General features: G+C 46.1%; 2 protein-coding genes across 32 annotated transcripts in view; one reads left to right on the top strand and one right to left on the bottom strand.

Annotated features, from left to right (window-relative positions):
* DNM1 (dynamin 1) overlaps positions 1-6945 on the top strand; it is a 64420-nt gene extending 57475 nt beyond the window's left edge. For 4 of the 18 annotated variants that reach the window (XM_021551422.4, XM_021551426.4, XM_085594081.1 and 1 more), the window contains one exon: positions 4847-6945. In XM_021551422.4, coding sequence (XP_021407097.1) covers positions 4847-4919 — 73 coding nt within the window. In that variant the 3' untranslated portion in view covers positions 4920-6945. Of the gene's footprint in view, positions 1-1045; positions 1083-4846 lie in introns of all 18 variants that reach the window. The other 14 variants (XR_014958820.1, XM_077787800.2, XM_021551423.4 and 11 more) reach the window with 10 other exon arrangements.
* A 1503-nt stretch (positions 6946-8448) lies between these two features.
* Positions 8449-27302, bottom strand: GOLGA2 (golgin A2). Of its 14 annotated transcripts, none has more exons than XM_021551346.3 (28): positions 27230-27302; positions 25963-26085; positions 25565-25645; positions 22103-22237; positions 21460-21503; positions 21271-21334; positions 20753-20812; positions 20196-20276; positions 18439-18477; positions 17881-17943; positions 17563-17656; positions 16802-16908; positions 16212-16270; positions 15835-15976; positions 14750-14839; positions 14479-14586; positions 14295-14382; positions 13502-13848; positions 12572-12685; positions 12070-12294; positions 11737-11836; positions 11578-11657; positions 10858-11011; positions 10650-10717; positions 10270-10372; positions 9917-10023; positions 9585-9753; positions 8449-9477 (listed from the first exon to the last, which is right to left on the bottom strand). In XM_021551346.3, exons 1-28 carry the CDS (start codon positions 27275-27277, stop codon positions 9230-9232), a joined length of 3141 nt encoding a protein of 1046 aa, XP_021407021.3. In that variant the 5' UTR covers positions 27278-27302; the 3' UTR covers positions 8449-9229. The 14 variants fall into 14 exon arrangements, with proteins under 14 accessions (XP_021407021.3, XP_085450197.1, XP_021407022.3 ...); XM_085594071.1 differs by having other exon boundaries at positions 11578-11654; XM_021551347.3 differs by having other exon boundaries at positions 13502-13845.
* Positions 27303-27457: the final 155 nt, after the last annotated feature.

Here is a 27457-nt window from a genome sequence, read left to right as displayed (position 1 = left end):
CTGTGCTTAGCATTTATTCTATTTACTGTGGAAGTCCATATAGACAAATACATAATTTTGGGAGCTGAAAGTTACAAACCGTCCAAGATCCTATCAGTGTGCAATGGGCTGCATTTAGGATTTGACCTGGGAAAGAAATCTGTTAAGGTATTCCCCCATGTATTTAGGCTCTTTAGTTTAAAATAGTCTGATGGAACTTGTAGGTAGAAGAGCTTGAAGGAGAATTAAAGGAGTTTCAGTGCAAATGACTCAACCATTGGAAAAATGTGTTGACGGTGTTAATGTGTTCTCCATTCTTTGGTGTCATAAGGGCTTGGGTCTGGGGTTACCTCCTGGCAGGGATGGTTCTCACTAGCTGCTGTGCTGGTCAGTACAATGGGGACACATCACTGCAACTCCCAAAGGTTCTTGGACACACAGTTTCAAGGGACAAAATTATCTCTAGTGATTTAGTGGCCAATGTCTGTGCCCATGGCCAGGGCTTGGAACTAGGTGATCATTAAGGTCCCTTCCAACCCAAACAGCTGTATGACCCAGATTATTCAGAAGGTCAGAGTAGCTGATTTCATGATTTATGACCTTCAGAAAAGCCTCCACCTGCTTTGTGCTGTTTTAGGTAGTGCTCGGGACTGCATGTTATCTCCCTCTTTCCTGAGCTCTTTCTTAAACATTTAATTTGGTCAGAAGATAGGAGTCCTCAGTGAGAGACAAGCCCAGATATCTGTGCCCAGCTGGTGGGTGCTGAAACCTGGGTATGACACTGCTGTGAACGTCAGCCTGGATGTGTGAGGAACAGCCAGTAGGTGTGTGGATGGATGGATGGGTTTTGGTGCACTCCTGTGCACGACAGGGTCTGGATGTGCGGAAAGATGAGGCCGAGTGTTTTCTGTGTGTTTGCAGTCCCCCTACTCATGCTGTGTTTGGAGGGGGATGTGTGACTGTGTCTGTGCAAGCGCCTGTGTGCCTGTTCCACCTTCCTGACAGTCTGTGTGGCCTCTGCCTTGAACTGTCTGAACTGCCATGTTGATTTCGTGTTGTCTTTCAGAATCACTATCAGTGACCCCTGAGGACTGGCAGCCACGGTAGGTTTCGCACTCTCGCTGCGATGCATGAGTCACTGTGTCCCCATCCTCCAGCACCGCTCTGCAGCTCTCCTCCGCTGCCCAGTTCTTGTGTTAGTAACAGAGTCCCTTGTCTGATGAACCACCTCTGCCAGGATCTCATAAAGGGAGGAGTCTTGAACAGAAAAACTGGCTGATCAGAGCCAGAGCAGCTGCTTGAGCTGCAGGAGCTGGGAAAGCTTCAGTACCTGATTTGAGGTCTGGAGGAACCTTTCTCTGCTTCTAAATAGAGAAGGTGGGATGGGGGAATGAGCTCTGGCAACAAGGTCTAAACTCTTGTGTCTTTCATTTGGCTTATATCCACACTGATTGTAAGATCAGCTGAATAAACTCTGCATTGATTTGGTCTGTCAGCTCTGTTAGGAATCAAGACAGAACTTGGGGAGCTGATAGTTCAGACTCCTCTTCTTATATTCCAATGTCTGGCTGGAGAAGTGCTCCCATCCTCTCTGTATCCCTAGTGCCCATGGAAGTTAAGAGGAGTTTGGGTCATTAATATCAGGACTTCCATGTCTGAGTGCAGGGTAACTCTGACATTGAATGTTCCCTTTTATCCTTGTGTCCCATCATCAGATGGATGTGAACTCCCTTTGTTTGTTCTCCCCTTGACCCTTTACCTTCTAGGTTACTCTCCTGCTTCCATTCAAACTGCCTTCTCTCCTTTGCCTCCTGCCCCTGCAAGAGGAAGGGTCTAGTGATCTATGTCTCTCAAACACTCTGCCCTGAGCTCCTGCCCATTTCCCTGTCCTCTCTCTCCTGCATTGTGCAGCATTGTAGTGGTTCAGTGATGTAGCAGGGTGTGGATTTGTGCTGTGTACTGCTCATCCTCTTAATATCAGTGTGAAGAGGGACATTAGCAAATTCCCCTGAGTCCTTTCCTTGGGAGCCTCCAGCCCTTATTGACAAAGAGGTACAGAGGGCAAAACACCACATGTGTAGATTTTTTGGGCCCCTTCTCCCTTTCTCTGTGGATGTTTCATGACAGAGGAGTGGAGAAGCAGCAGCTCCTGCAGATTCCCTTGCTGCTGATTGTGGCAGAGAGATCTGGGGGCGAGGAAAACGTGCTGAAATCCTACTTTAATAAGAATAGCAGAAGTTCAAGCCCCTGTTCTGGGGCAGGGGTTCTCAGGCAGCCTGCATCTTGCAGTAGATGGTGCCTGTTACTGCTGCACAGAACTGCAGTTAGAGCTGAGAGGTGCCACATTGCAGTGATTGCTCATGACTGACATCTTTGGGGACGTCATCGTCAACCCTCCTCATTGATGACACACTGCAGAGGTGTTGGAGCAATCGGCAGTTCCCTCCCATATTCTGCCTACTGCAGACATCCCTGGCAGCCCTGGAAACATGCATCCTGGGTGAACAACTTTGGGAAGGAGCCTTACTGTTGTCTGTACCCCATTCTGGGACTCGCTGTTATGGGGCATTCTGTTTTTAATCTGGCATAAAGAGCACCAAGGAAATAAAAATTAAAAACAGAAAACCAAAAACAAACCACCAAATGATCAAAAAAAATTATACCCAAAATCTTTTGCAGTCCAAGGGAATAAGCATAATATTTTCCCACCTCTGTTGGGTGCTTATCAACAGAACTCCCTATTAGCCCAGTGGTTCTTAGATAGGATTAGCTCAGTGTTCTCTCTGGGTATGGCCTGAAAGTCTGACTTCAAAGGATGTGACAGTCACTGGAACTCATCTCCCTGGGCTCCTGCCAGGGCTCAGGTTTTCCTTCTTATGTAGTGGAGACAGCCACAGGCTTCCCTGTGAGCAAAACTTTGTTCCTTGTCCTGACAGAGAAAAGTGACTTTTCAGTGATATAAAAAGGCTTGGCTAGCAATGTAGTCCAACTAAAGCAGCATTTTGGGGATAAATGTTTCCTGAGAGACTTCTCTGCCCTTCTTAGTGCTAGTAAACAGTTTTCAGCCTTTCCTAACCTTACCAGGCAGATTCTGCAGTCATCTCCAGAAAACCTCACCAGAAAAAGCCTACAAGTTTAAAAAGTAGCCTCATACCTTAAAATGCTTTGAATGCTGAGAGAAGTAAGTCTGCAAAAGTCATAGTACATAACAAAAAAGCAGCCCATCTACCTGTGAATTACTTGTGCTCCTTTCAGCCCTATTTGTCCTGCTAGAGTCAAGTGGCCACTCCTGCCAGAACACTTTACGTACTCTGGCTTCAAGCATCTTTTTCATGTGAACCCTCAGAGGCTTTTAGCACAACCTGTGCAAACTCCTGAAATGCAAACAGTCCTTTCACCTTGTCAGAAAATGCCTTCTAACATGATGATACAACAGCATCTCACTAAATGTCAAGCTGAAGTTCTGTAAGGTTTTGATTCAGGTGCTGTTGCTGTTCCAGTGACAGTAGAAGCCACCAAAGGGTTGGTGTGGCTGCATTTACACCTTGAGCACCCTTAGAGATAATGCACAGATCCCACATGTCACGAAGCTCTGAGGCTTAATAGATCTGGGGCAGTAAGTTCTGCTGAGGTTTAATGAGCAGGACTGGAGAGTTGCTCTGGTTTATTTCCTAAATGAGGGAACTTGCCCTGATTTATAGGAGTGTAACTCCTCTAGTGCTGGTGTGATGATAGACTACTGGTACAAATATCCTCATTTCTAGCAGTGAGTTGATTCTCTGTAATCTAAATCTTGTCAGTGTGGAATTATTGAGGCATTAAATCTGTGACACCTGGTCCTGTATGATCGGTGCAAGGGCCTCCCCTCCATTTAGTCTACATGCTGTTGGCTTTGCTCTTTGCATTTCAGGCAGTTTGGACCTTAAAACTACCCTGGCTTGGTATTGAACAATTCATTTATCTTAATGAAACGTCAGCAAAATGCAGTTGAGGTTGCAGATGCTGCAGGGAGCATACTTTAAAGGAAAAATACAGATTGGACTCTTACAGAACACATTTTTATTTATAGCTTTCTTCCAGCCTGTAGTCTGAGACTGAAGTGATGTTGTAGCTGAGAGCCATGTCAGGGGTGTTGTCTTGTTTGTTTTTGTTGTGGCTTTTTTTCCCCCCAGTCTCTTACAGGAAGGAGATTCTAGAACACTTAATCCATGCAGAGGGCAAACACTTAAGCTGCTGCCCATTTATGTAGCTAAAGTATCAACAAAAGAGTTGGAACAGAATGGAGAAGAAGTAGCAGAAGTTCCTTTTATCAAAGTAGAAGCTGCATTTGCTCTGTGCAAGAACTGGGAAACTCAAAGCTGTAAGCTTGCCCCTGACATCCAAGATCAGTCTCATGTCAGAGCAGGGAATCTCAGGCTTGCAGTAACTTCAAGGGCAGGGGTAGAAGGTGCTCCTCCAATTCAGCCAAGAGCCTCTGGCAGCAGCGCGTCTCAGAGGACCCCATCCATGCTGTGTGACTGTCATGTGCTTGATACAGGAGCTCACTGTTGTCCATGCTTCTCCACTCATCCCAGAGCCAGGGCACTTACTGGCAGCAAATCTCTGCACTTCCAAATTTCATAGGGAAGCACAACTGGCAGTCCAGGGGATTGTTCTACTGGTGATCTGTGCTGTGCAGAAAGGCCGGTGCGAGGCAGGGTAGAAGCCTGTGAGCCTCCTTTGTGGAGCTGCGCTCTGGGGGTTTGTGCCTCAGGTTGGATTCTTTTACTGGCTCAGGCAAAGTGGAGAAGCATGTGTGGTTGTGACTGCAATTGCTGTGCTAACCACAGTGTGTGTTCTCTTGTTTTTGTTTCCTGCTTTTTCACAGCAGAAGGGGCCCCGCCTCACCTACTCGACCTACCATAATCCGACCGGCTGAACCGTCCCTCTTAGATTTATAACTTGAGGCTGTAGACAGCTGGCGACGAGTGCCGTGCTGGTGGCTTCCCCATTCCACCCTCCCTTCCACAGCCACAGTCACTCCTCTCATCCATCCCACATCCCTGCCTCCCACCACCCCTCCCTGGTGTGTCGTAAAACTCTAGCCTAGTGATTGAGCTCTTCGTCTTCGCTCGTGCGTCCTGTATTGCTTTGTGAGCATAGAGTAGCCTTCATTCAGTGGCATGGATCCCTGAAGTACACGGGCTCCTTGGAGAGATCAGCCACAGGGACATCCTCAGGTCCACGTGGTGGCTGTCCGTCCAGTAATTCCACCTGCCTAGTCTAGCTTGGATAAGTGTCCTGCCTGCGCCAGTTAGCTGTAGCACCCAGGACTGAACTGTAGCTGTTTTCTTTCCTTGTAGTTTAAGACAAAAGCGTGGCTTAGTAAAAATGCGCTGTCAAAACACACGACACCCGTTAGGAACAGATTAAATGTCCTGTGTATTAGCTTGACTTCTAAGGTGCAAAAATTTCATGTTGGGAACAGTGCAATCAACTTCATATCTAAGTGAGGCAGAGAGATCAGTAAGGGGGGTATCAGTGGACCAGCCCAGTCCTGCCCGAGTGAAGTCTGAGATAGCGCACACACCTCGGCGTGCAGGGAGCTCACGGACCTGCTCACACTCGGCTCCTGGAGCCGGGCCATTCCTGCTGGGGGCACGCTGGCTCCTGCCAGCACTTGTCTTGCATCACCATTTTTGGCTGACTTTCCTGAACCCAGCAGGGCGAGGGGAATAGACACGCTGCTCCCCCCTTGCGAACGGACAGCCAAACGTTTCAGGGAGTTCACTGTGTGGTGTTTTGTTGAAAATATTTCTGCTTTGAACTAAGCACATCTTTCAGTGTTTTTGGGGTACTGTGGTGACTTTTTCCGTAGCCTTTTCTTGCATGTGGATGGTACGTGTTTGGGGAAACTTGTAACCATTGTTGATCACAACTCATCTTGAAGTTTGGTTTTTACTTTTCATGCTACGTGTGTTTAAAGAAAAAAAAAAAAAGACTTGAGAATTAAAAAAATATATCAACCCTGTACATCTCAGATGTCATGTCTCTACCAGAGCTAAATGAACCACCCGTGTTGCAGGCTGTCCTCCAGGCCTGATTGCTGTTGAAGTTCTCTCGTTTTAGTGCTATTACTCTAAATTTCTGCTGTGGATCCTCTGTTGTTCTGATGCCAGTTCCTTTCTGTATTTTAACGATTGTTTTACTACTTCTCCCCCTTCTCCTTCCCTTTCCCTTTTCCTTTTTCTTTGTTTTTCTTGTCTTTAACCTCCAGCCGGCCGGGTAAGGCCAGTCCCGCCCGCCCGGAGAGCCCAAAACCACCATTTGACATGTAGGCCTGCTCCCTCTGAGACTCTTTGCCTGCCTCTTAGCTGTTCTGTCCTGGAATGGTCTGACTCGAATCTCACACATGGCTTGTTTTGTTTGTAATTTGTGACACACACATATCAGATGTGATTGTAGTGAAACTGTTTTGGGGTTTGTTTGGGTTTTTTTTTTTTTTGTCTTTTTATTTTTTCCTTGGGTTTTTTTTTTCCTTCCCAGCTGCTTAAAGGAGTTAAACAAGTATATTGTAGTAATGAGAAACATATCTTTACTGTTATAAATATCTATAAATATATATATAAGATGAAAAATCTATATATGTCCAGGTGTTAAAAGCCATTTGTGCTTCCATGTGAATTTTAGGAAATACTTAAGTAGGAAAAGAATATCTATATACATATATATATATATACACACACACATCCAAAAAGTTAACCAAATCCCAATGTTGAGTTTTTGAGCTGATTGTTAAATTCTCTGCTGTGTGCAGTTGGGTTATTGTATTACCCCAGACTTGTGGGTGAACTGTCTCAGTGCTGGTAGTAGCTGTGATGCAGTTTGTGATCTACCTGTCACTCTTGTTTATTGGATGAAATAAACTCTCATTTCTGTATAATGAAGGTCTCCATGACTAGAATAAAACCATCTCTCTTTCTCTTGCTTTTTCTCTGGGTGGTTTTCAAGCTGTATTTGATTATAACCTGATCTTTTCATCCCATACAGTTAACAAGCTGTACATGCAATCAGGAGCTGTCACTGATAGGGAAGGTGGAGCAGATCTGCATCAGCACTGAGTGTGCAGGAGCTGCAGTAGAGTGAAACAGCTTGTCAGGTGCAGAAAGGTAAATCCCTGTGCAGAAGGAATTGTGTGGAGGTGCTTCAGAGATGGGGCATACAGAAGGTGGGAGTTTGCACACAAATTGCTTCTTAAAAAGGAATTTTTGCCTGGAGTGCTTGAGGAGTGGACATTGAGTAAATGTGAGGTCCAGGAATTACTCCTGAAAGGAGTCAGGGTAAAAAATTGATCTGAAGCCAGAAATTATATGAAATGCTAGCTAAGAGCTACCTCTCAGGTTTGTCAGGAGTCTCTACAGAAAACATTCAGGAAAGCTCAGTGAAAATGGCATCACTGTCAGGACAGGTGCTTTCAATAAAGAATTCATTCTTCTCTTTTTCTGGCCAAATTTCAAAGTGGTCTATGCAAAAAAATACCTCTAGTCAGTGCCCCTCTGAATAAGTTTATTCAGAAAGCAAATTTTAACAGGGTTAAGTCACCTCTGCAACAGACCACAGAACTTCTTCACTGGTCTTGTCTCCTTCACAGTTCTAAAGTAAACACCCAATAGCTATTTATTCCTTTTACATTAATACTCTTGTCTTAAATCACAGCTCTTCCCCATTTAGTTGTGATACAGATTTATGAATAGCCTGACTAGCTGTAAACACTGAACAGGCTTAGTCTCTCCTCAAGGAATATACACTATTTTACACAGATACAGGATGTCCATACCCCATGCTCTGGGGAGCCCGATTACTTGTGCTGAGGTGAGACTGACACCACTCGTGCCATTTAAATGAAAGGAATTCAAAAACCAGACTCCCCTGGGGGCTCACAGGGAAGCACTGACTGTGCTGTGTGACCCATCTCTCCTGTTGAACAGACACAGATCTGTGTTCCTGTGCTTCCATCTTGTATCTCAGCAGGTAACAGGGTTGCAGCTGATGCTGCTTCAGGCACCAGCCCAAACTCCTGTGGTTTGATTACACAGCTCCAGTGATGAGGTCCCTTTAACCTCCCATGTGGTTTCCCTCAAAACTCCACTGCTGACACCACCCATCCTAAGAACAGGCAGTTCTTGCCTGAATGCAGAATCAGTTGCAGGGTATTGACACGCAGTTCACATGGCATAAATCTCCACACCCAGATTTGTTTTGCTGCTGTTTCAGGGAGTGCTCTTCTCCCTCCATGTTCTATTTTCTCCTTAGAATCAGGGCTATGGCTTCAAGGCAGGGCCAGGTAGTACCAGCCTTGCTGCTCTATGTCCCAGGACCTTAAACATGAGTCATGGGATCTTGGTTTCCACTCATCTCCTTCAATTCTTACCAAAATGGGAGAAGAGGAAAGTTCAGAGATGGAGAACTAGAACCCCTAAAGTCCAGAAATTCAAAACGAAGCATGTTTATTAAGTGGTTTCCTTTTACTTAATTTCTCCCATTTCTTAAAATAAATAAAACCTTCAGACATACAAGTGAAACACATCATCCTTCAAAGTGCAGTTACATTTCCACCCCACTCCCAAGAATCACATAAAGCTTTGTCAAGTAACCAAAAGACCCCTCAAGGCTCCCATCGGTCCCTTCCCCTGGCAATGAGAACAGACAGGGCTGTGCTGCCCAGGAGCTGCCTGCTGGAGCCCTGTTCAGAAATACAGGTGCAAGAGACAGGGCTGCAGCAGCAAGGGGGAATTTAGGATACGTAGTATGAAAACAAACCCAACCTGCTGAGAGTCCAAAGAGTCCATTACCAGAACAGTTAGTTATTTTGGGAGCCCTGGAAGGAACTGGGCTGATGACAGGTGTGAGTGATGGATCAGAACCGTGTGAAGCTCCTGTGGCAGCAGAATCTGGGACAAGGGATCAAGTCGTTTTGCCAAAAGTCATGGACTCCCTTTGCCCCCAGTCTGGGCCTGGCCTAGGTGATGTGGCAGCACCAGCTGCCTCCCAGGATGAGTTAAGAGTCTGCCTGTACTCCAAGCACACCAAGTAACAGAGAAAAGAGAAGATGAGGTCTGATGCTTGAGTTCCATCAGATACAATCTCTCTTTACTGATGTCTTTAGGAAGCTGTTCTCACCAAGGGCAATGAGCAGAGGTATGGGCACGTCCAAGTCCGTCAAGTCCTTTGAGGCCCACAGAAAGTTGCTGTCAGTAAGATATAGCACCACTTAAACTACCATGATCTTGACCTCATCATTCTCATCAGCACGGTAGAAGAAGGGAATGCATGGGTTTTCCAGCAGGGAGCCCAGCCTCTCCTGAGGGTTCTGGATTTCTCTGAGCAGCTGCATTATTTGCTTTGCTGTGGGGTCCTCTTGGTTTGGCTGCGCAGCTCTACTGTCAGCAGGGGGGAAACCGGATTGATGAACAGCAGCCTCGCGTTCTGCTTCATCTGACAGATTCACCTCTCGTAACCCTGCAAGGAGCGCAGACAAGGCAGGCAGGTAACTCCTCCCATCCACACACAAGGGTGAGAGCAGGGGCTGTTCCCCCTGCACAGAGTTTGTCCTGGCTGCAGCTTACCTGCTCCGTCGGTGGCGTTCAGCTCAATGCGCCTCTCTGCTGGAAGCACACCTTCAGTCTGGCTTGCCAGCAACTCTGGGTTCTGAGCAGCTGCTACATACTTGCTGTACCATTCATTTCTTTCCCTGACCAGGCGCATCACTAAGTCCTGCAGTTCCAGTAGTTTCATCTGTACCAAAGTAAAGGAAAGCCCATGAAACATGCACACGAACACACCACTGTGGTTTGCAGTCCTACTCCTGTCACAGAATTATTTAGCAAACAAGCACACAAAGATTAGCACTACCCAGGCCTACCCTATTTGCAGCAGTACAACAGAAAAGAGTCCTTGCCTTCATCTCCTCCTTATCCTGAGCCAGCCTGCTGATATACTCCTCTTTCTCCTGATGCCGCTGTTTGAGGATAGCCCTTTGACTCTGGTACAGTGCAATGTACTCCCCTGGAACACAAGAGAAGCCTCAGGAGTGTCTGCAAGATTGGGGTACAAGCCCTATAGTGAGGTACGAGCCATGAGGACCCAGGAAATCCAGCCCTGTGGAGACCTAGCCCAGTTAGGCAGCAGTAGGAGACATGGAGGGCTTGGTAGTTTGAGAGCTCCAGCTCCAAAAGCTGTTTGAGGACCTGTTCCTCACATAAATAAGGCACTGAGCAAGCTCCAGCCTGTGCTGGTGCTGCCCCAACATACCAATGGTGTCAGTCTCTCCGGACAGCTGGATGCAGCGGTGCTCCAGCTCCTCCAGCCGCTCCTTCAGGTCAGCCTTCTCACGCATCAGCTCTGTGAAACGCAACTGCACACACACAGTGGGGTCAGGCACCTGGGCTGCCCACCTACAGACAACACCTGTGCTAAAGATAACAGCTCCTGACACTGCTCTGAGCCTGGGGAACAAATCCTGCTCCTTTACAACTAAGCAATGAGCAAGGTTTTTAGGAAGGAGCATCTTCTTATGGAACATCTGCTGCTTATTCCCCTGCAATCTGTTTGTGTTGTGTTTGTCTGACACTGGATCCTAGTCTGGCTGAGCAGTGTAATAGGGCTGACACAACATGAGATGCTTTGCTTACCTGTAGCTTGTCCATGGCAGTTTTCAAAGCCTCGTGAACCTCCACTGGAACAGTATCCATAATGGAGCCTGGAAGGGATGTGTGCAATTTACAGTTTCTCCTGAGGCAGGATGCACTCACAGACCCAAAGGTCTGTCTCAGAGCAGCCATGGCCAGCTGACCCAGCACCTCATGGTCACACTGTCCCCAAAGTGTACTGAGACTTTACCTCCATCCAGCATGACATGATGTTGCTGCTCCTGCCTAAGAGCTGTGATTTGCTGCAGGAGGGTTCTGCACTGCTGCTTCTGAGCAGCCAGCTGCTTCCTCAGATCTTCTCGCTCCTGCTCCACTTGGGACATGGCAGAGGTCACAAAAGTGACCTAAGAAGAATTTTAGAGTGAACATTAGTGCTTCCCCTGTGTTCAGCAGGATCTATGGTGCATCTCGGGACAGAGTAACAGTTTACCCCATTTTATTTATGGCTGTGAAACCAAAGAACTGTGTGACTGCCCTGGAACTAAGCCAGGCAGCAGCCACTGCCTCTTCTCATTCCCAATTAGTGCAGGTTAAAAACTGGGTCCCTTGAGAGCTGTTTGACTGCAGTATTATGACTGTACTTGCTGATAAATCTTGTAGATATTTGACACCATTTCCAAATTGCCTTCCAAACTAAAAAGAACATCATCATCAAAGCTCCATTAGAGAGTTGCTCTGCCAGCTGAGTTGTCATTATAAGGAAACCACTGCCAGACTTCCAGCCTGTTTTGCAAGGATGCTGCAGAAGTCTTGGCTTTGCTGCTGTACACAAGGAACTGTTGTATTTCCCTCATGACTGCACTCAGCTGGTAGGATAACAGCTGATAAACCTCTGCAATTTAACTGCTTTCCTTTACTAGATATTTGTTTATAACTAAAATCAAAGGCTTTTCTACCCATTAAGACTCACCATTTCGTCATGGCTTTCAAACTTCTCTGGGATCACAAGAGAAGGTTTTTGGATTTCTTCAGTCATTGCTTCATCACCTTCTGTAAAAGAAGCAAGGTGAACAAGGAGGCAGTGCTGCAGAGAACCCAGCTCTGCCTCCTCCCTGATGCAGCCACTCACCCTCCAATTGGTGCAAAATTCTGCCGTCCATTTCTGCTGCCAGCTGACTGATCTGGGCCTGCAGCTCTTTGTTTTCCTTGGCTACAGCTTCTAGACTTTCCTGCAAGAGAGAAGTAGAGGATCACAAAAACCTGCACAAGCCAGACTGCAAAGACTCACTCCTTCTTCAGACAGTAGCACCACATACACAAACACACAAGCAGTACTTTGCTCCAGACAGCCACCACTCATCTGTAGGGCACAGGGTGTAATCACAGCCCAGGGTGGAAGGGACTGACCAAATCCCTCACTTATTGATTACCTCCCATCTTTCCACTTGTCCCTTACTGTTACCTTCGTCTGCTGCAGCTCTTTCAGGTGCATTTCCACTGTCACCTTCCCCTGGACCTCCTCGTGCTGCAGGCGGTCCATGAGCTGTGTCTGAAGCAGGAATTGCTTGTGCAGTTCATCCTTCTCAGCAGTGAGCTGCTGGAAGGCCAGGGTGTACTGCTGCAGGTGGCTGTAGCACTGGTCCCGCTGCTCCTGCAGGCCACGGGCCTCCTGTGTCTTCAGCTCCAGCTGAGAGAACAAGGTCAAACCACCACATCAAACCCTTCTGCCTGAAAAGCTGATCCGTGTGACATGATCCAAACTGTCAACATTGCCCCAAAGCCACCAACCAGGCAGACAGCCACCATCTGCCCCCACATGCTGGTCCCCCACATCAGGCAGCAGATGACAGGGGAAGGCTCCCAGCTGGATCTTTGCAATACCCATTTCCATCCTTCCATCAGTGTCTGGGAAGTTGCCAGCAATTTACACAATCCGGCCCTGCCATCCCACTGCTGGTGCTCACCGTCTCTTTGAGCTCTGCCAGGTTCTCCTGCAGCTGCCCAAGCCTCTTGGCCAGCTCTTTCTTTACGTGTTGCTCTGACTGTAGGGCACTTGTAACTTCCATGTTTTCATTTGTCTGCAAGATAAACATGTCTGTGTAAGGAAACTGCCCCAGCCACCATGAAACAGGCTCTTAATAAACCACCTCAGTTCTCAGTGCAACAGGGTGCCATCCCTTGTGTTTTTATGGACTGTAACTGAGGGCCATAAATTCACTGTTTAGGTAGTAAATAGCTTAAATAAAGGTTCAGAAGATGGAGAAGAACAAGGACAGAGACAGGGGAATCAGTGCTGGGACAGTGCCAAGAAGAGAGGCCTGGCACATCATGCAGCCTGTCAGCTCCAAAGCAGATGGGTGGTATGAATATCCCAAAGAGAGCTACAGACATGCAAAAACAAGGAGTTCAAAAAGGACTAAAGAAAAAACCCAACAGTTTTTTCTGACATGTGTCAGTCTGCTAGGGCCCCAGAGGGGAAGTGTTATATTGAAAGCAAAGCAAGAGTAAGGATTCAGCTCTAGGATGGATAAGAATGACACCAGCAGAAAAGCATACTGTTGAGAACATGGCCAAATACAAGGGAACAGGAAATGGGTATCTTCAGGTAAAAGGGCAGGAGGAATACCCAAGGACAGAAACAGTCTGTCTGCCAAGGGAGGAGAAGGAAAAGAAACAGTTCTGCACAAAGATACTGATTCATTTGCCAGGACACCTGAGGAAGTAAGGAACTAGAGGGAACTTCCTGGAATGGCACTGCATATCAAAGGATGGAGTAGCCACGGTCTCAGAGGATAAGAGAGGGATAATGCTACTGCCAGTTTTTCACATCTGTGCTACAAAAGGATTGCACCAGTGAGGGAAGCAGTGAGAAAAGATGCACGGAAGAGACCTACCAGTTTGACAAACCCATTCTGCAGCTCAGCCAGCTGCTCCTTCAGATCCCGGTTCTGGCTCAGTGCCCTACTGATTGTGGCCTTGTCACTCTGCATGTCCTCCAGGATCTGCTGCCTGTCCACAGCCTCCTCGCTGTAGCGCTGCACGGTTTTCTCCAGCTCCAGCAGCTGCTCCTCCTGCTCCCGGTTGAGGTGGCTCAGCTGCTCGTTGTCCCGGACCTGGGCCTGGTACTGCCCCTGCAGCTCCTCCTTCTCCTGCTGCAGCCGCTGGATCTCCTCCTGCAGACTGAGCTCAGCAGCCGTGGGGCCCGGCGGTGAGGCAGGCTCAATATCCATGGGCTTCACTGCTGAGGAAATGCAATCAGAAGGGGCTCAGTCACAGGGAAAACGGCTGGGTGAGACACATTTCTGCTGGATACACAAAGCACACCCCAGCCCATAGGGCTCTGTGACCCAGAAGGGATCAGCAGCTGCAGCATCCAATCCTCAGTGCACAGCACTGAGAGGAACAAAGAGCAAACCTACCCTAAACCCAAGCATAGCATCCTGCTGTCTGCTGCTGACTCCCTCACAGCCCTAGCAGGAGCATCCTGCCTTCCCAAACTCCTGGGCCATTCATTGCAGGAGTTCACTTGTTCTCCTGTTTCCCAAGAGAAAAGGTTTCTTAGGGTCACCTTGTCTCCATCTGCCTTCCCAGCATCAGACCTACATACACCTCCTGCTTCATCTGCACAGCAGGACAAAGTTATCCAGCTCCACTCTGCAGTGGGAAGCCCCACTTTGGAAGCCCTACCTGATGTGCTCAACAGCTCTGCAACACTGTCTTCCAGCTCCTGAATTTTGGCCATGTGTTTCTCCTTCTCCTCTGCCATTGTGTGGATCTGCAAGGCCACACAAATTAAAATTACAACAATGTTCATGGAGCATTTCCTGCTGCCTGTGCTTGTCCAGAGCTGGGATGCTGCCCCTGGGATTACCTGCTCAGAGAACTGCTGCACTCGCTGCTGCCAAATGTTCCCCTCCTCCCTCAGTTTCTCCACATACTGATCTCTTTCTGCCTGCAGCTGGTGGAGTGACTCTGAGAGCTGCTCAAAACAAAATCAAACATCATATTGACTAAATATATTTGGTTTAAGGGATAAAACTTGAAGAAACCAGTGTTAGTGCAAAGCTGAGACTACAGTTTTCTACCCCACAAGATTCCTTACAGACATGAAGATTTGAATCATGTTTCATACAACCTCTTACCTGAGCTACCTGGGTTTCTAGGCTTGCCTTCTCCTCCAGAGCCATCTGCAGCTGCTGGTTTGCATCCAGACTTCCTCCCTGGCTTGAGAACTGTTAAAAAATCAGAAAGTTAAGGCAAAATGTTAGTTTCTGCACAGGCTTTCCCCTGAGAATAACCTGCCACATGATCCATGTTGTAACCTTCCACAGTTCTTAAGTGTTCCAACTCATAGTGAAGTTCAGTGTGAAAAAATCAGGGAGATTAAAAACAAAAAGCTGAGATTTTAGTCTTATAAAACAAGCTGAACTCCCTACCAGTTTTACATTTGCTATTTTTCCAATTAAAAAAATAGGATTCAATCAAACTTTGGCTCAGACATTTTGTGCATTTCCAGCGTCTGCATTATACAGCCATATCAGATGGTATAAAAGGCTGTGACCTTAAAAGTTGTCAGACATGTCAGGAATTTAAAACCAGTGTCTGGAGCATGTCAGTGGACTGAGCAGCAAGGCTGGTTCAGCTGAGGCACAGTACTTTTCCCAGAAGAGCACCATTTGGCTTAATTTCAAGGGTAACTTAAGACACATTCTAGGAATTAAAAAAAAAAAAAAAGCATTTTCTTCCCTCCCAGGCTCAGGGTTACACCAAGCTTGCTCTCTGACCTGCTAACAGTTGGCTCCATTAATTCTTTCCCCAGCTGACTTCAAGCTGCCACTGTCCAATTCACCACCTTCCACTGGTGGGTACGAACATCACCCCTACTCAGCTGGTTATTCAATGAGACCACAGAACTAAAAAACCAAAATCCTGAACATACACAATCAAAAGTTGCTGTATTTCCACATTTCACCCTCTCTCACTGTACAACAGTTTTAGCAGACTAATGTCACATTGCTTATCAATCAATCTGTGCTTTTCAATCAATGTACAGCTCCAACACCCTAAAGAACACAAACTTTTCTGTTCCCCTGAGGCCTTGCTGAAAGCTTTTCCCAAGGAAGATGTCTTGATGAGATTTCATGCCTTCCTTTAAAGCCAGGAGTTAACCCTTGCCCCCTCTCTCAGAAGAAAGTGTGGCAGTGTCATCAGTGTCTTCTGCCCTCACCTGTTGAATCATCAGTTCAGCCATTTCCAATTTCTTCTGCAAATCTTCCACATCCAACTTCATAGCTGAGTTCTGGGACACCAGGGAGTGAACTTTCTCTGACAGCTCTGAATTCTGCTGTTTTATTTCCTCACTACTTTTGCTAAAACAAACAAAAAATTAAAGTGGCTCTGGGCCTGGTGATGTCCAGGTCAAAGTTCTACAAACCAATGCTTCCTGGCAGCTAGAATCACAGAAACATCACATCTAGTGACTGCTTTTTTTTTTTTATTTTTTTTTTTTTTTAATTGAATATTCAGCCTCCCAAGTCACCACCTGTGGTCTTTGCCATTTGTTGTTTTGGGGCTTTTCTGCAGAAATGAGCAGAAGGGACTTACCTTCGTTTGTACAGTTCCAGTTTCAGGTTGTCTCGCTCCTTCACTAATTCTTTATTATGCTGGAGAAAAAGGAAATTATTGATTCATCTATAGACTTCAGCCAAACAAATAATACTTCATTTCACCTTTAACACATCAACTAAAACAGAAAAGGTCGTAACTTTGGCAAAAACTTCAGGACAGGTTTGCTTAGAACCTCCTGAATTTTCCAGGAATAAGTCTGCTCAGTCTTTTCAAATGTGAAGCTGCAAGTATTTCTGCAAACTTCTGGATTAAAGACAATACTAAAGTGTGTGTGCTTGATGGAGATTTCTGGGACAAGATGTCTCTCCTGTGTGGAGCTGCCAGACTAATGAAGTGAGGTGCCAGATCTGAGGACACCAACTGGACCGTATGATTAGTCACAGAAACCTGAATGAAGTTTGCCTTGATCATGGGGAATACAGGGCTTTAAAAGGTTAATTAACAATTAACAAGGTTAATTCCTGCCTCTTCTCCAAGCAGGGACTGCAGACTTTGCAGCAGTGTAGTAATAAGCAAACAGCCAAAGGCAGAGCTGCTGGTTAAGCATAAACAGAGGTGACTCTTACCTTCTCTGACTGCTTTTGCTGCGTGGAGATGGAGGACAAAGTGCGCTCCAGCTCCGAGACTCGCTGGCGAGATGAATGTAAACGGGCAGCAAGGCTTTCAGCTTCTCCTGGACAAGTCAGAGCACAGTCAGTTGAGGCTAGACCACAAAAAGCGTTTTGGAACTGGCTGAACAGCACTTTCTACTTTGTCAACAAGCTCTTCAGGCAGCACAGAACTTTGTAAATCAGCAAAGCTAGCTCCACTCCTGGCTTTACAGGTGATTCACTAACAGCCCTGGGAGCACAGCTCTCTCTAACTACCTGCCTCACTTTTAGAGGGAGATGATGAAACTTCTTTGCAGAACAATAGACAGTATGTTGTTTGGTGGTTTGTTTTTTTTTTTTTCTATTAGAATAAATTGCTCAAATGTAGCTCAGAATAAAAAGTTCAGCTAAGACCTAGATTAACATGACAGCTGTGTGGGAGGCAGGGCAGAAAAGGGAAACCAAGTTTTAAAAGAATTAGAAAGGAATAGTCTGGGGTAGTCACCAGGCCCAACAGAACTGACAAGGTTTTAGTGATGCACAAAAGAACCTCAACTGCCATGAGACCAACAAGCTCCTATCTGGTGGCAGCTACGATGACAGCAGCAGTGCCAGTGCCAAAGGCTGTTCATGGAGGGGTCAGGGAGTGCTGTGAGCTGGCTGCCAGCAACTGCCATGCTTGTGACTTGACATCTACAGTTCAACCACCAGCCTGAGCTGCAGAGACAGTCACGTACCTGATTTCTGCCGTGCAGCTTGCTGAGTATGGCCAAGGGCTGTCTGCAGCTCAGACTTCTCAGAAACAAGAATTCCAATGGTCTGGATATGAACCTTCAGGAAAGGAAAATCAGCTTAGCACAAAACTTCTTTGCTTGCTACTGCAACATCACTATTGTCACAAAAGTAAAGAGCTCTTGCACTTAAGTACAGTCTGGCTGACACTCACAGTTTTGCTAAAGGAAGAGACTTCTGCCTCCAGGGTAAGGGCTATGAGTGCTAAATAATCCACAAAACAGAAGTCAGGTGATATTACTGTAAGGGAAGCTCTACCTTACCTGTAACTGTTCCCTCAGTGCTGCTTGCTCTTTAGAAAATTTCTGTTCAAACTCCTTCTTTTCCTGTAGAAACGAATAATGCTTGGTCAGCACAAACGTGCAGATGGTTAACCCTTGTTTTACATCAAACTCAAAAAGCAGGAATTGACTGGTACTATTTCTAGCATCTAAATGATGCCAGTATTTTTAAAGACATGCTTAATTTTCTGTTATTTGAATTACTTAATCATTTTTCCATCCCAGACCAGCAGCAATAGCACAGTGCAATCATTGCAGCACACACGTGGCAGTGTTGGAATGGAAGCTCCTGCCAAGGACCTAAACTGTAACTCCTGCCCCCACTGCACTCCTCCAACTTGAGCATTTAAATATTAGCTTTGGTCAAAATAAGAATGCTGCCTGTCAGGCCCAACTTGTGAAGTCAAAATGCTACAAATAAAACTGAATCTAATACAATACAAGATCATGCACTCTTGTGCCACAATCCATTGTGTTTTCTACTCCTAAGAGAAACAGATCCCTATTTCTGTATTTATCCAAAAATAGGACACACTTTACCTTCTCCAGCTGATTCACTGCTTCTTGGTTCTGCTGTTTCTATGGAAGAAAATTGATGCACCAATATTAAGAGAAAATATTCTCGTATTGCTGAAATACATTTTCACTTTGATGAAATAGGATCTATGCCCAGTTAATGCAAGGAGAATTTCCATTTCTGTAGAAGACTAGGAAGTTCATCTTAGCTATTAGAAGTAAGAGATTTGGGGCTCCCTTCACTAATACATGTGATATGCTTTTCGTTGTCCTGTACATTATCACAGTTCTCCTCCAGTACTTCTGCTGAAACCCCTCTATGTTCCTATCTGAGCATCCAGCAACTTCAGTTTAAACTTGCAATATCCCACATCTATGCAATTAATCAAACTTGTGTGTTAGGAAAATCAGCAAAAATGCTTTTAATAAAAGACAAATACCTAAATCCCAAAGCAAAAGTCCTTTCCTTTAAGTGATTCCTTAGACCTCTATCCCAGTTAACAACTGGCCAAGTCATGCAGAGCTGCACGTACATTGGCAGGCTCCCACCAAGGTGGTATGAGACAGAGCTGAAGCCTGAATGCAAGGAAAGGGATAATTCTGTCCCAGCCAACTTCAGTCTTATGGGTGAAACACTGGAGATGTGTGACTGCACAGAGTGCATCTGTAGGTGTGAAAGGGACAAAGGCTGCCCAGGCTGCCACCAAACCCTGTTTGCCCTTTGCTGCTCTTGTCCCCCTGGCAGTTTTCTTACAGATGCTTCTTTAGTAACTACATAATTAGTATTTTTTCCTCTTTCCCAAATGATTAATATTGCCAAGGTGTTTCTTTATTACCACTACTACCTCATTGCATTTTGAAACATGACTGCAGATGGAAAGGTGATGAGGTTTTGATTTTAGCAATGCCAGCACACAACCAGGAAAAGCAAAGGCAAGAGCACAAATGCAGCAAAGGCCCTACAGAGTTCCAGACAAACAGAAAAGCTGGAAAACAATGAGAATCCTGGGTGGGCAATGCACTATACCTCTGCAGCCCAACTAAAACACAAAAAGAACAGAACAAAAATAACCCAAAACCAAAAATTAAACAAAAAGAGGGGTCATGGGGTACAATGGGAAATGCTGGACTATGGAAAAAGTGTAGTTTTAGAGAGGAACAAAATGGGGGAAAGTATTTCACACAAGAAAGGCTCTTTTCAGTCTGGAACAGATCCACTTAGTTGCATTTTTTGCAGTGTTAAGGCTGAAGGCTGAAAAGCGGCAGCAGGAATCCATGCAGGCCACAGGACAAAGCAGTTCATTCATTGTGCCAAGAGAAGCTGAGGATATGATCAGAAAACAGCCCCAGGCTCTCTTGGACCTATTGCTCCCACTCTGCTGATATATTTAGAACAGCATCACCACCTGCAGAAACAGGTTTTCACACTGCTGCCAGCACCAGAATTCTGTATTTCAAGGATTCAGACCAGGACCAGAAATAGCTGTTTTATGAGGATGCTTATCATCCAGGGACAGTGTGAGGACATCAACAGAGCACACTTAAATGGAAACAACAAAACTCTGTTTCTGCTTCCTCAGATGAGCCACCACATGCACAAGAGGCCTTAGGCTTTGATCCTCTCACAGGTTTTCCACCCAGCCCACTTTGTTCCATTCCAAGTGCTGTGTAAGCAGCCTTCCTTGTGGCACTGTGAGGGAACCCGTAACCTTGCAGACACCCAGAGAGCGTGGAGGAGCAGCACAGACAATGTCAAACTGGTTGGTTGGATTGTTTCTTACCAATTCCTCTATCTTTGTAACGAGCTGTTTGTTAGTTAGATTGCTGGAATCCAGGGCTACTGCCAGCTCCTGGTAACGTGTCTGACGGGCACATGCATATAGGAGAAAAAGGAAGGAGCAGAAGAGGAGGAGGGAAGGAAAAAAGCAATAATTAAAAAGGACAGAAAAATAAATCATTATCACAGTTTGATATAATCAGATTCTCCAAACAAAATAAAATCTGTGGTTTGAACAAAAGCAGCTGGGACGTCAACCTATTTTATCCGTTTCTGCTGAGGCCTCATTTTGACATAAAAGTGAATCAGAAATAAGAACTGCAGTTGCATGGAAGCTAGATTACCCCCAGTCCCCAAACTGGGAACATCTCTAATAACTGCCTCTGACTGTTGTGGTCACAACTACCCAGTTACAGCACCAGATGACACTACACAGTGATGTATGTGATCAGTGCGTTCAGTTAAGCCTCACTAACACTGTTGTAAGCATAGAATCCAAACAAGTGATCAATGGCAGCAAATAAGAAAAATAACAAACATGACAGACTGAGAACAACTTACTTCCATTTCCTTAATATTTGTGGAAGAAACAGCACTTTCTCCATTCACATACGATGCAGACTAGAAGTAAATCAAGTAAGTCAGTTTTAGTCCTCAAAGCAAATCACTATTAGGTAAGATCCCATTATCAGTGTAACACTCCTTATAGCACCTATCACTTCAACCAACCACACACAGGCACTGAAAACACTTTTCTGGCTCAGGATAGACACTGGCTGCCCCTGTGACAAGCTGATGTGAATTATTCAGACTGACTTCATATTCTTTTCCAGTAAATCAAGAATACATCTTTCCATGAATACTACAATTCATTCATCCCACTCTGTTTTTCTTCCTACTGCTGAAACCTTAAATTCCTAAACCAGGATTTTTTGCTGCTCAATGTTTTAAGTATCACATTGGTTAGTAGGATGGCTCAGATGTCTCTGAGATTGAAGAGTGTTTCCTTGAGCTGTCTGCCTCAAGTTCCACATCAAACAGCAAGAGAATTAATGGGACAAATGGATGAAAAGGAGTACCTGGGAAACCAGGCCATTGAGTTGTTCAGACAACTGACGGAGACCCTCTGTTGACGAGAAAGACCTGGGAACAAAGACCTGGCAATGAATGACCTCTCCCAGAGAGCTGCCCAAATCAGCACAGCACTGGGGCAGGAATAAAACCTTTATTTGTTTGGATCCTGTTGCAAAGCCAACACAGACACTCACCTGTTCTCATCCAAAGCATTTTTATGATCCGCAGCTTCATTCATCTGTGGATTAAAACATAAAAATTTACAAGCCTGTAAAATATGGGAGTCACACTTATGAATGTGTCACTAAGACTTGATTACACCTGGGCTCAAGTTTCACAGCTCCTGTAATTACTGCTTCCCAAAGGAAGATGAACTTAAAACACCAACTCAGCCCTGGCTTACACATCATCTCTGAGTGGTGTGAGTCTGGGTTTTCTGGAATAGAGAAATTCAAGTGTATCAGGCTTTATGTCTGTTGTTCCTATTTATCAGGATAATCAACACTTTGCTGGAAAAAAACTACAACTGAATCTTTAATTATAAAATGAAATACAGACTGATTGGACTGGAGACCTGTCTTATTAAGGGTACTGTCAGCTAATGAAATAGCAAGGAAAATAGCTTTGGAAGCTGCAGGGCCACATGTCTGCTAGTACTCCCTGTGCTCTCACAGACAGATGACGATTGCATGGAGAGTGGAGAATGTAGTATTTTTAACAGGAGAAAACCTGAACTAGGCATGTCATATTTATGAAGGTCATCTTTCTCCACACTAATGTGGCATCACTAACCAACACTCAATGGTTCAATGGCAGTATTGATGATAAGTCACAAACCTGTGTCAGCTGCATGCTCTCAGGAGCAGGCAGAACAGAACCACAACTAGGGAGGCTGTTGCTGTTAGATAGCACAGGGACATCGGGAGCAAGCTGTTCAGCACTACGAGTGGCAACATCACTGTCAAAGTATGCCTGTCACAAAACACAGCACAGGATTACAGCCTTCATGCAAAATGAACAAACACACACAGCAACACATCACCTTGTGGCCTGCCTGTGAAAACCACACAGATGTGAACAGTCATTAAGAAACATGTGGAAGGGAACCTGTGTTCTCCCCAGAGCAGAGAGGTGGCTGCATCAACCACAAACACTGTCCCGGAGTGTGTCCTTCCATAAAGAACCAGTGTCCCACAATCCAACTCCCTTTTTTAACACAGGGCAATAATGTCACCCAAACTCTAAGTTCACACGTGAGATTCACTGCAAAAAGTTCACCAAAAATCAAGTAAGGGCAAAGCCAAATGTCACTGTGCTTTGAAAAGCACCACCTTTGAGGTATTCCTGGGGAAAACACAGGTCACTGTATGCAAATGAAGATGGAAAAGAACAGAGGCTTGACTACTTCAAAAATGGTTAGTCAGACTCAAGTTCTCTGTCTAAAACTCGGTGAAATTTGTGGCATGCCATGACCCACCAGTTTAGAAACAGGACATTTATGAACAGGCCAGAGGGAGGGTGGCTGGGAGCAGGTGCCTGTGGCCCTGCTGCAGCCATGGATCCCATGACTAGAAGAATCTAAATAGAAAAGAGAAGCGCCAAAAAACTATTTCTGGACAGCAAGTTCTCATCCAGCCTCTGTGAGAGGATGGATGGCATCTGCAGCCCCCTCTACAAAGCCACACTGCACTGACCCATTTCATCTCCTTGCACAGCACTACAGCCATAAAGGTCCAGCAGTGCTTTTGTGTTTTACACTAACTTGATTGATTTCATCATCCAGCTCTAGTAAGTCATGACTTAAAAACACAACAAAACAAAAGAGATAATCTCAGCATTCAGCCCCACCAATATATTGCAGCTCTGCAATTCCACCTGGAAGAGTTCCCTTTTACTTCAGTCACTTCCTTCTTGGTACTTCACAGGAATCAAGAAATCTCTCTCTATCTTGGCATTCCCTGTTTACCTGCTCAGCACTTCACTCACTAATCCAGCAGCAAGATTAAAACAGCAACAGTGGAGACAGATTTAATGAAGGTAGTAAGTTGGAAGACTACAAAGGGAAAACCAAGAATTTTCTGAATTTCTTTTTAGCAGGACAGGTACTGATGCTCTGAAGGAGCAATACATGTTAGGTGCTTATTAGGAAGGTCAGGAACTCCCTCACTTCTTCCAGCTAAAGGTTACTTCACCTTTATCCATCACACACTCATCAATATAAACATCAGAGGGACAGGAAGAATTAATTTCCCAGTGCATCTCAAAATGATAATTTCTTCTGATCAGAACATTCATTCTGCCTAATACTTCCAAGATGCAGAAACCAGTAATGTTCCCTAACCACAAGAACTCCTTCCTCCTTTCCTCACAAGGAGCAGTTTTGTAATAAACTGTCAAAAAACCCAAAACTATTTGAACACTTGAATTTGTTTGAAACAGAAAGCAATAGAAGCAAAACACTTATATGGAAATTATGCTTTGTGACATTCCAATAATATAGAATAAAAAGTCAGTAATTCTGCTCAGCTTAGCATGTAGTAGGATCCATTTGCTTTCACACTAAGACTTTTGACTTTGCTCGTTTTCCTCTGTTTCAGAGCCAAGAAAGCTCAAATGAGAGAGAAGGGAGGGCTCTGCCTCACATGAGACACCAATGGCAGCAGCAGCTCAGCTGCCAATTTTCAGCTTTTCTACCCTATTAGCATCAAGTTTCTAAACAGCATTTTCCTGACTCAGGACATTTACAGGACAGAAACTGGAATGAGAAATTGTTCTTTCATTACATATTGCAGGTAAAGACTAGTTTTCAAATAATTCTGAAAACTCTAGGCACAACAGTCCAAAAATTCCATAACAGCCAATCAGATCAAACTGTATCTCTGAAGAGAAAAAAAGAAAGGGGAAACAAGAATGAATAGAGCAATAGATGCTCCCTGTGCAGAACATGACTAAAGCTGTAGACACAGGTAGGCCTTTACTGCAAGGCTAAGTGTCACCTCAGCAACAGCACTGGACCACCTATCTTCATTTCACCCTCCAATGGGAAACAAGTCTCTTTTCCCAAAATTTAACTTACTCTGAGCTGACAAGTATTAACTGAAAACAGTCTCCAGGACAACAGTGACACTTCAGCCACAACACAAGTTTTCTGAGGCACACCCAGCACCCCAAAGCTGGCAGTGTGTCTTCACATCACTCGAATTCTGCTGCTACAGAACCTACACAACACAGTCCCGCTGGTGGCACTTTGTGTGTCAGACATACTATCACACAAAAGGAAAAAAAAGGGAAAAAGGATACAAAGGCAATTCAGAGGGAATTCCATTCCACCTTGCAGGTTTCACTTTATCTGTCAGGTACTCCATGTGATTACTATAGTTATATTTATTGCTGGATACCCATGGATATGCATTTAATATAACAATTAACTACTTTATGACAACTACATTGAAATAATGGCAGGGAAATGAGCTACCAAAACGATGCAAGTGAAAATGAAAAGCAGAGCTTTGGTACAACAAAACTGGAAGAATATTCTCAGCTACAAAATTTGACTTCTCTGAGTTTTATCACAGTTTGGGCCTTATTTTAAACAAACTAACTGTCTGAAAGTAAGTGGTTTTAAAATGCTGTTCACGTATGCACCTTTCTCTTGCTCCTTGGCATACTTCCTGCCCTTTCCTCTTCAGGATCTTGGGAATGTGAAGAGGCTGAAGCCTGTACATGCCTGGCTTTGAAGTATCTGACTTCCTGCCTAAGCATATTTACACCCCTGCTACTTGCCAGACTGTACATCACCTGTGCCAGCTTCATCGCCTGTCATAAAATGGGTGGCTGGAATAACCAGCCAGTGCAGCTGTTTGCCTGGAGATGAGCAGAAACATGCCCTTCAGAAACCAAGCTCCAGAAAACAAAGCAATGACACTAAGAGCAGAAGAAATACAGAATAAGGAATCACTACCTCTTCCTACTGCAGTCTTCCTCAGCTGTTACAAATTAGTTTATTGCCTCACCCCAAATTCCTGTTTTCCTCCAAGCTCAGCTGTCTCAAGAAAGACTTTTTGACAAGGCTCACTTTTTGATGTGTTAACTTTGACACTAACCAGAAGGAAACAAGCACTTAACAAGCAATGGTAAGAAAGAGCTCCATGTTAATAAAAACAGCAACAAAACTGAAGCAACTGACAATGGATATGTGAGGACAAGGCTCCATCCTGGGAGATGGAGCTCAGTGTGAACAGAACCCAGACATGCAGGAGGGAGAGCGAGTCACTGCGAGGGACACAAGCACTGCCTCACCTTCCTCTTGTCCAATGAGGGTATGGCTACCCCATTGGAGCGGTTAAGGTCTGACACCAGCACCTTCAGAATGTTCTGAATCTACAGGAAGCGAAAGAAAAGGGGAAAGAGAAATGGCTCAGAGAAGGACAGAGAGAAAACATCAATCCAAGGCAGCCAAGGAACCATCCTCATCCAGCTCGTGGGAACCACACGCCTCAGCCCAGCAGCTCCGGGCACACCCAGGGCACCACTGGACAGCCTCCAATGCCAGCTGCACCTTCCAGAGCAGGCACCTCATACAGCACCTACACCACTCAGCTCTTACCCCAGCACAACCACTTCCAGCTCCGGTCAGACTGTCCAGAAAACTGAAGAAGAGGGAGGTGGCAAATGATTTCGCAGAAAGAGACACTCACATTCTCTGGAGGCTGCTGGTCATCAGTGGTGGGAGTGGCAGGTCTGCTGCCTTCTTTAGTTTTGCGTTTTTTCTTAGTTCCTGCAGTTGCTCCAGGGCTGTTCTTCTGCTGATATTCCTTCAGCTGTGAACAGAAGAAGACAAATCTGAAGTCCAAACAATATATGCCTTCTATAACCCCAAAAACCCCTCAAAACTAACTTCACTGGTAAAAATACAGATCAAGTGTAAGGACAAGGGGAATGCTCTTCCATTAATTTATCAATATGGGATAAAAACGGGAATCAAAATAAGCCCAGAGAAGGCTAAAGTTAAGACCAAAGTGATGGGTTTATGACAAGAGTTGTAAACATTCAACTTTTGTTTACAGCCAATGCTGTTCCTGGGAAATTGTTTCACACTCTACAGTACAACTAAAAGGAGATTGAAAGCACTGGTTTGCGGGATTTCAAGGTTATAAGTAAGAGCAATGAGGCAAAAGTAATAAAGGGCAATTAATCCTACATGCAAAGTGAGAAAGCACTGCCTGATAGTAGTATTTTCCACTCCACGGAAGATTTTATGAAGGACAGTTGCAATCCCCACAGCAGACACTGCAACAACTGCAAGCTAAGGGGAGAAACAATCTACAAATGATTTTTAATCGCATCCACTTCGCCCAGGAAGTGCCGGTCTGATAAGATGTAACTCGAATCCCTCCAGGTCTGCCGGCATTTCTGTGCAATTCCTGCACGCCCGAGCCCCAGAGCCGGCAGCTGTTTATGCAAACGGCACCCCCGGCCCGCACACCCCGGGCAGGCACGGCGGGGCAGCGGGGCACGGAGAAGGACGGAGGAGCATCCCATTATTGGTAGGATTTCAAAATGGAAGCCTGAACTGCTCCAGGACACTTTCCCGTTTCCGTGACTTTGACACAGAAGCGCATCCCGCCGGGACGCAGGCAGCCGGGCCGCCCCGAGGGAAAAAATACGGGGAAAAAGGAAGGCGGGGGGGGACAACGACACCCGCACAGCAGCCCGGGGAACCCTGGCAGCACCGCAGCCACCCAGGCCCGGCCTCGCCCCGGCCGCCCGCCGAGAAGGCCGGGCCGCAGCCCCGGAGAGCCGCAGCCTCCCGGGCCCGAAGCGAGGGGGCGGCCCGGCCCGGCCCGCGGGGAGGCCGCGCTCGGCCCGGCCCGGCCCGGCCCGGCCCGCGCGGGGCCCGCGGAGCGCAGCCGCCCCCGCTCCGTCACGTCGTGTCCCGTCCCGCCCGGACCGCCGGCCCCTCACCTTCTTCTTGGCCGCGGCCAACCGGCTCTGCCTGCTGCCGTCCGCCATGTCCGCCCCGCGCCCGGGCCACGTCAGCCCGCCAGCAGCGGCGGCGGCTCCGCCCCCGGCCGGCCCCGCTCCGCCCCGGGACACCCCGGGGTGACACACGGGGCAGCCCGGCCCCGCCGGGACAGCCCGGCCCCGGGACACCGCGGGACACCGGGCTCTGCCCCGCTGCTGTAGTGACCC

Source organism: Lonchura striata, chromosome 17, assembly GCF_050655825.1.
Source record: "Lonchura striata isolate lonStrDom1 chromosome 17, ASM5065582v1, whole genome shotgun sequence".
Taxonomy (NCBI): Eukaryota; Metazoa; Chordata; class Aves; order Passeriformes; family Estrildidae; genus Lonchura; species Lonchura striata.
Note: the sequence above shows the minus strand (reverse complement) of the source record. Positions and strands in the feature narration are given on the sequence as shown.

Bases quoted from the DNA above. Each gene is read 5' to 3' on its own strand.
- GOLGA2 (XM_021551346.3), bottom strand. From the start codon at position 27,277: ATGGCGGACGGCAGCAGGCAGAGCCGGTTGGCCGCGGCCAAGAAGAAG. The intron at 21,335-21,459 runs GTGAGTGTCTGT...CTTTGTTCCCAG, and splicing joins AATGCTTTGGATGAGAACAG to GTCTTTCTCGTCAACAGAGG. The intron at 14,840-15,834 runs GTGAGGGCAGAA...ATTTTTTAACAG, and splicing joins CTGAACTGATGATTCAACAG to TTCTCAAGCCAGGGAGGAAG.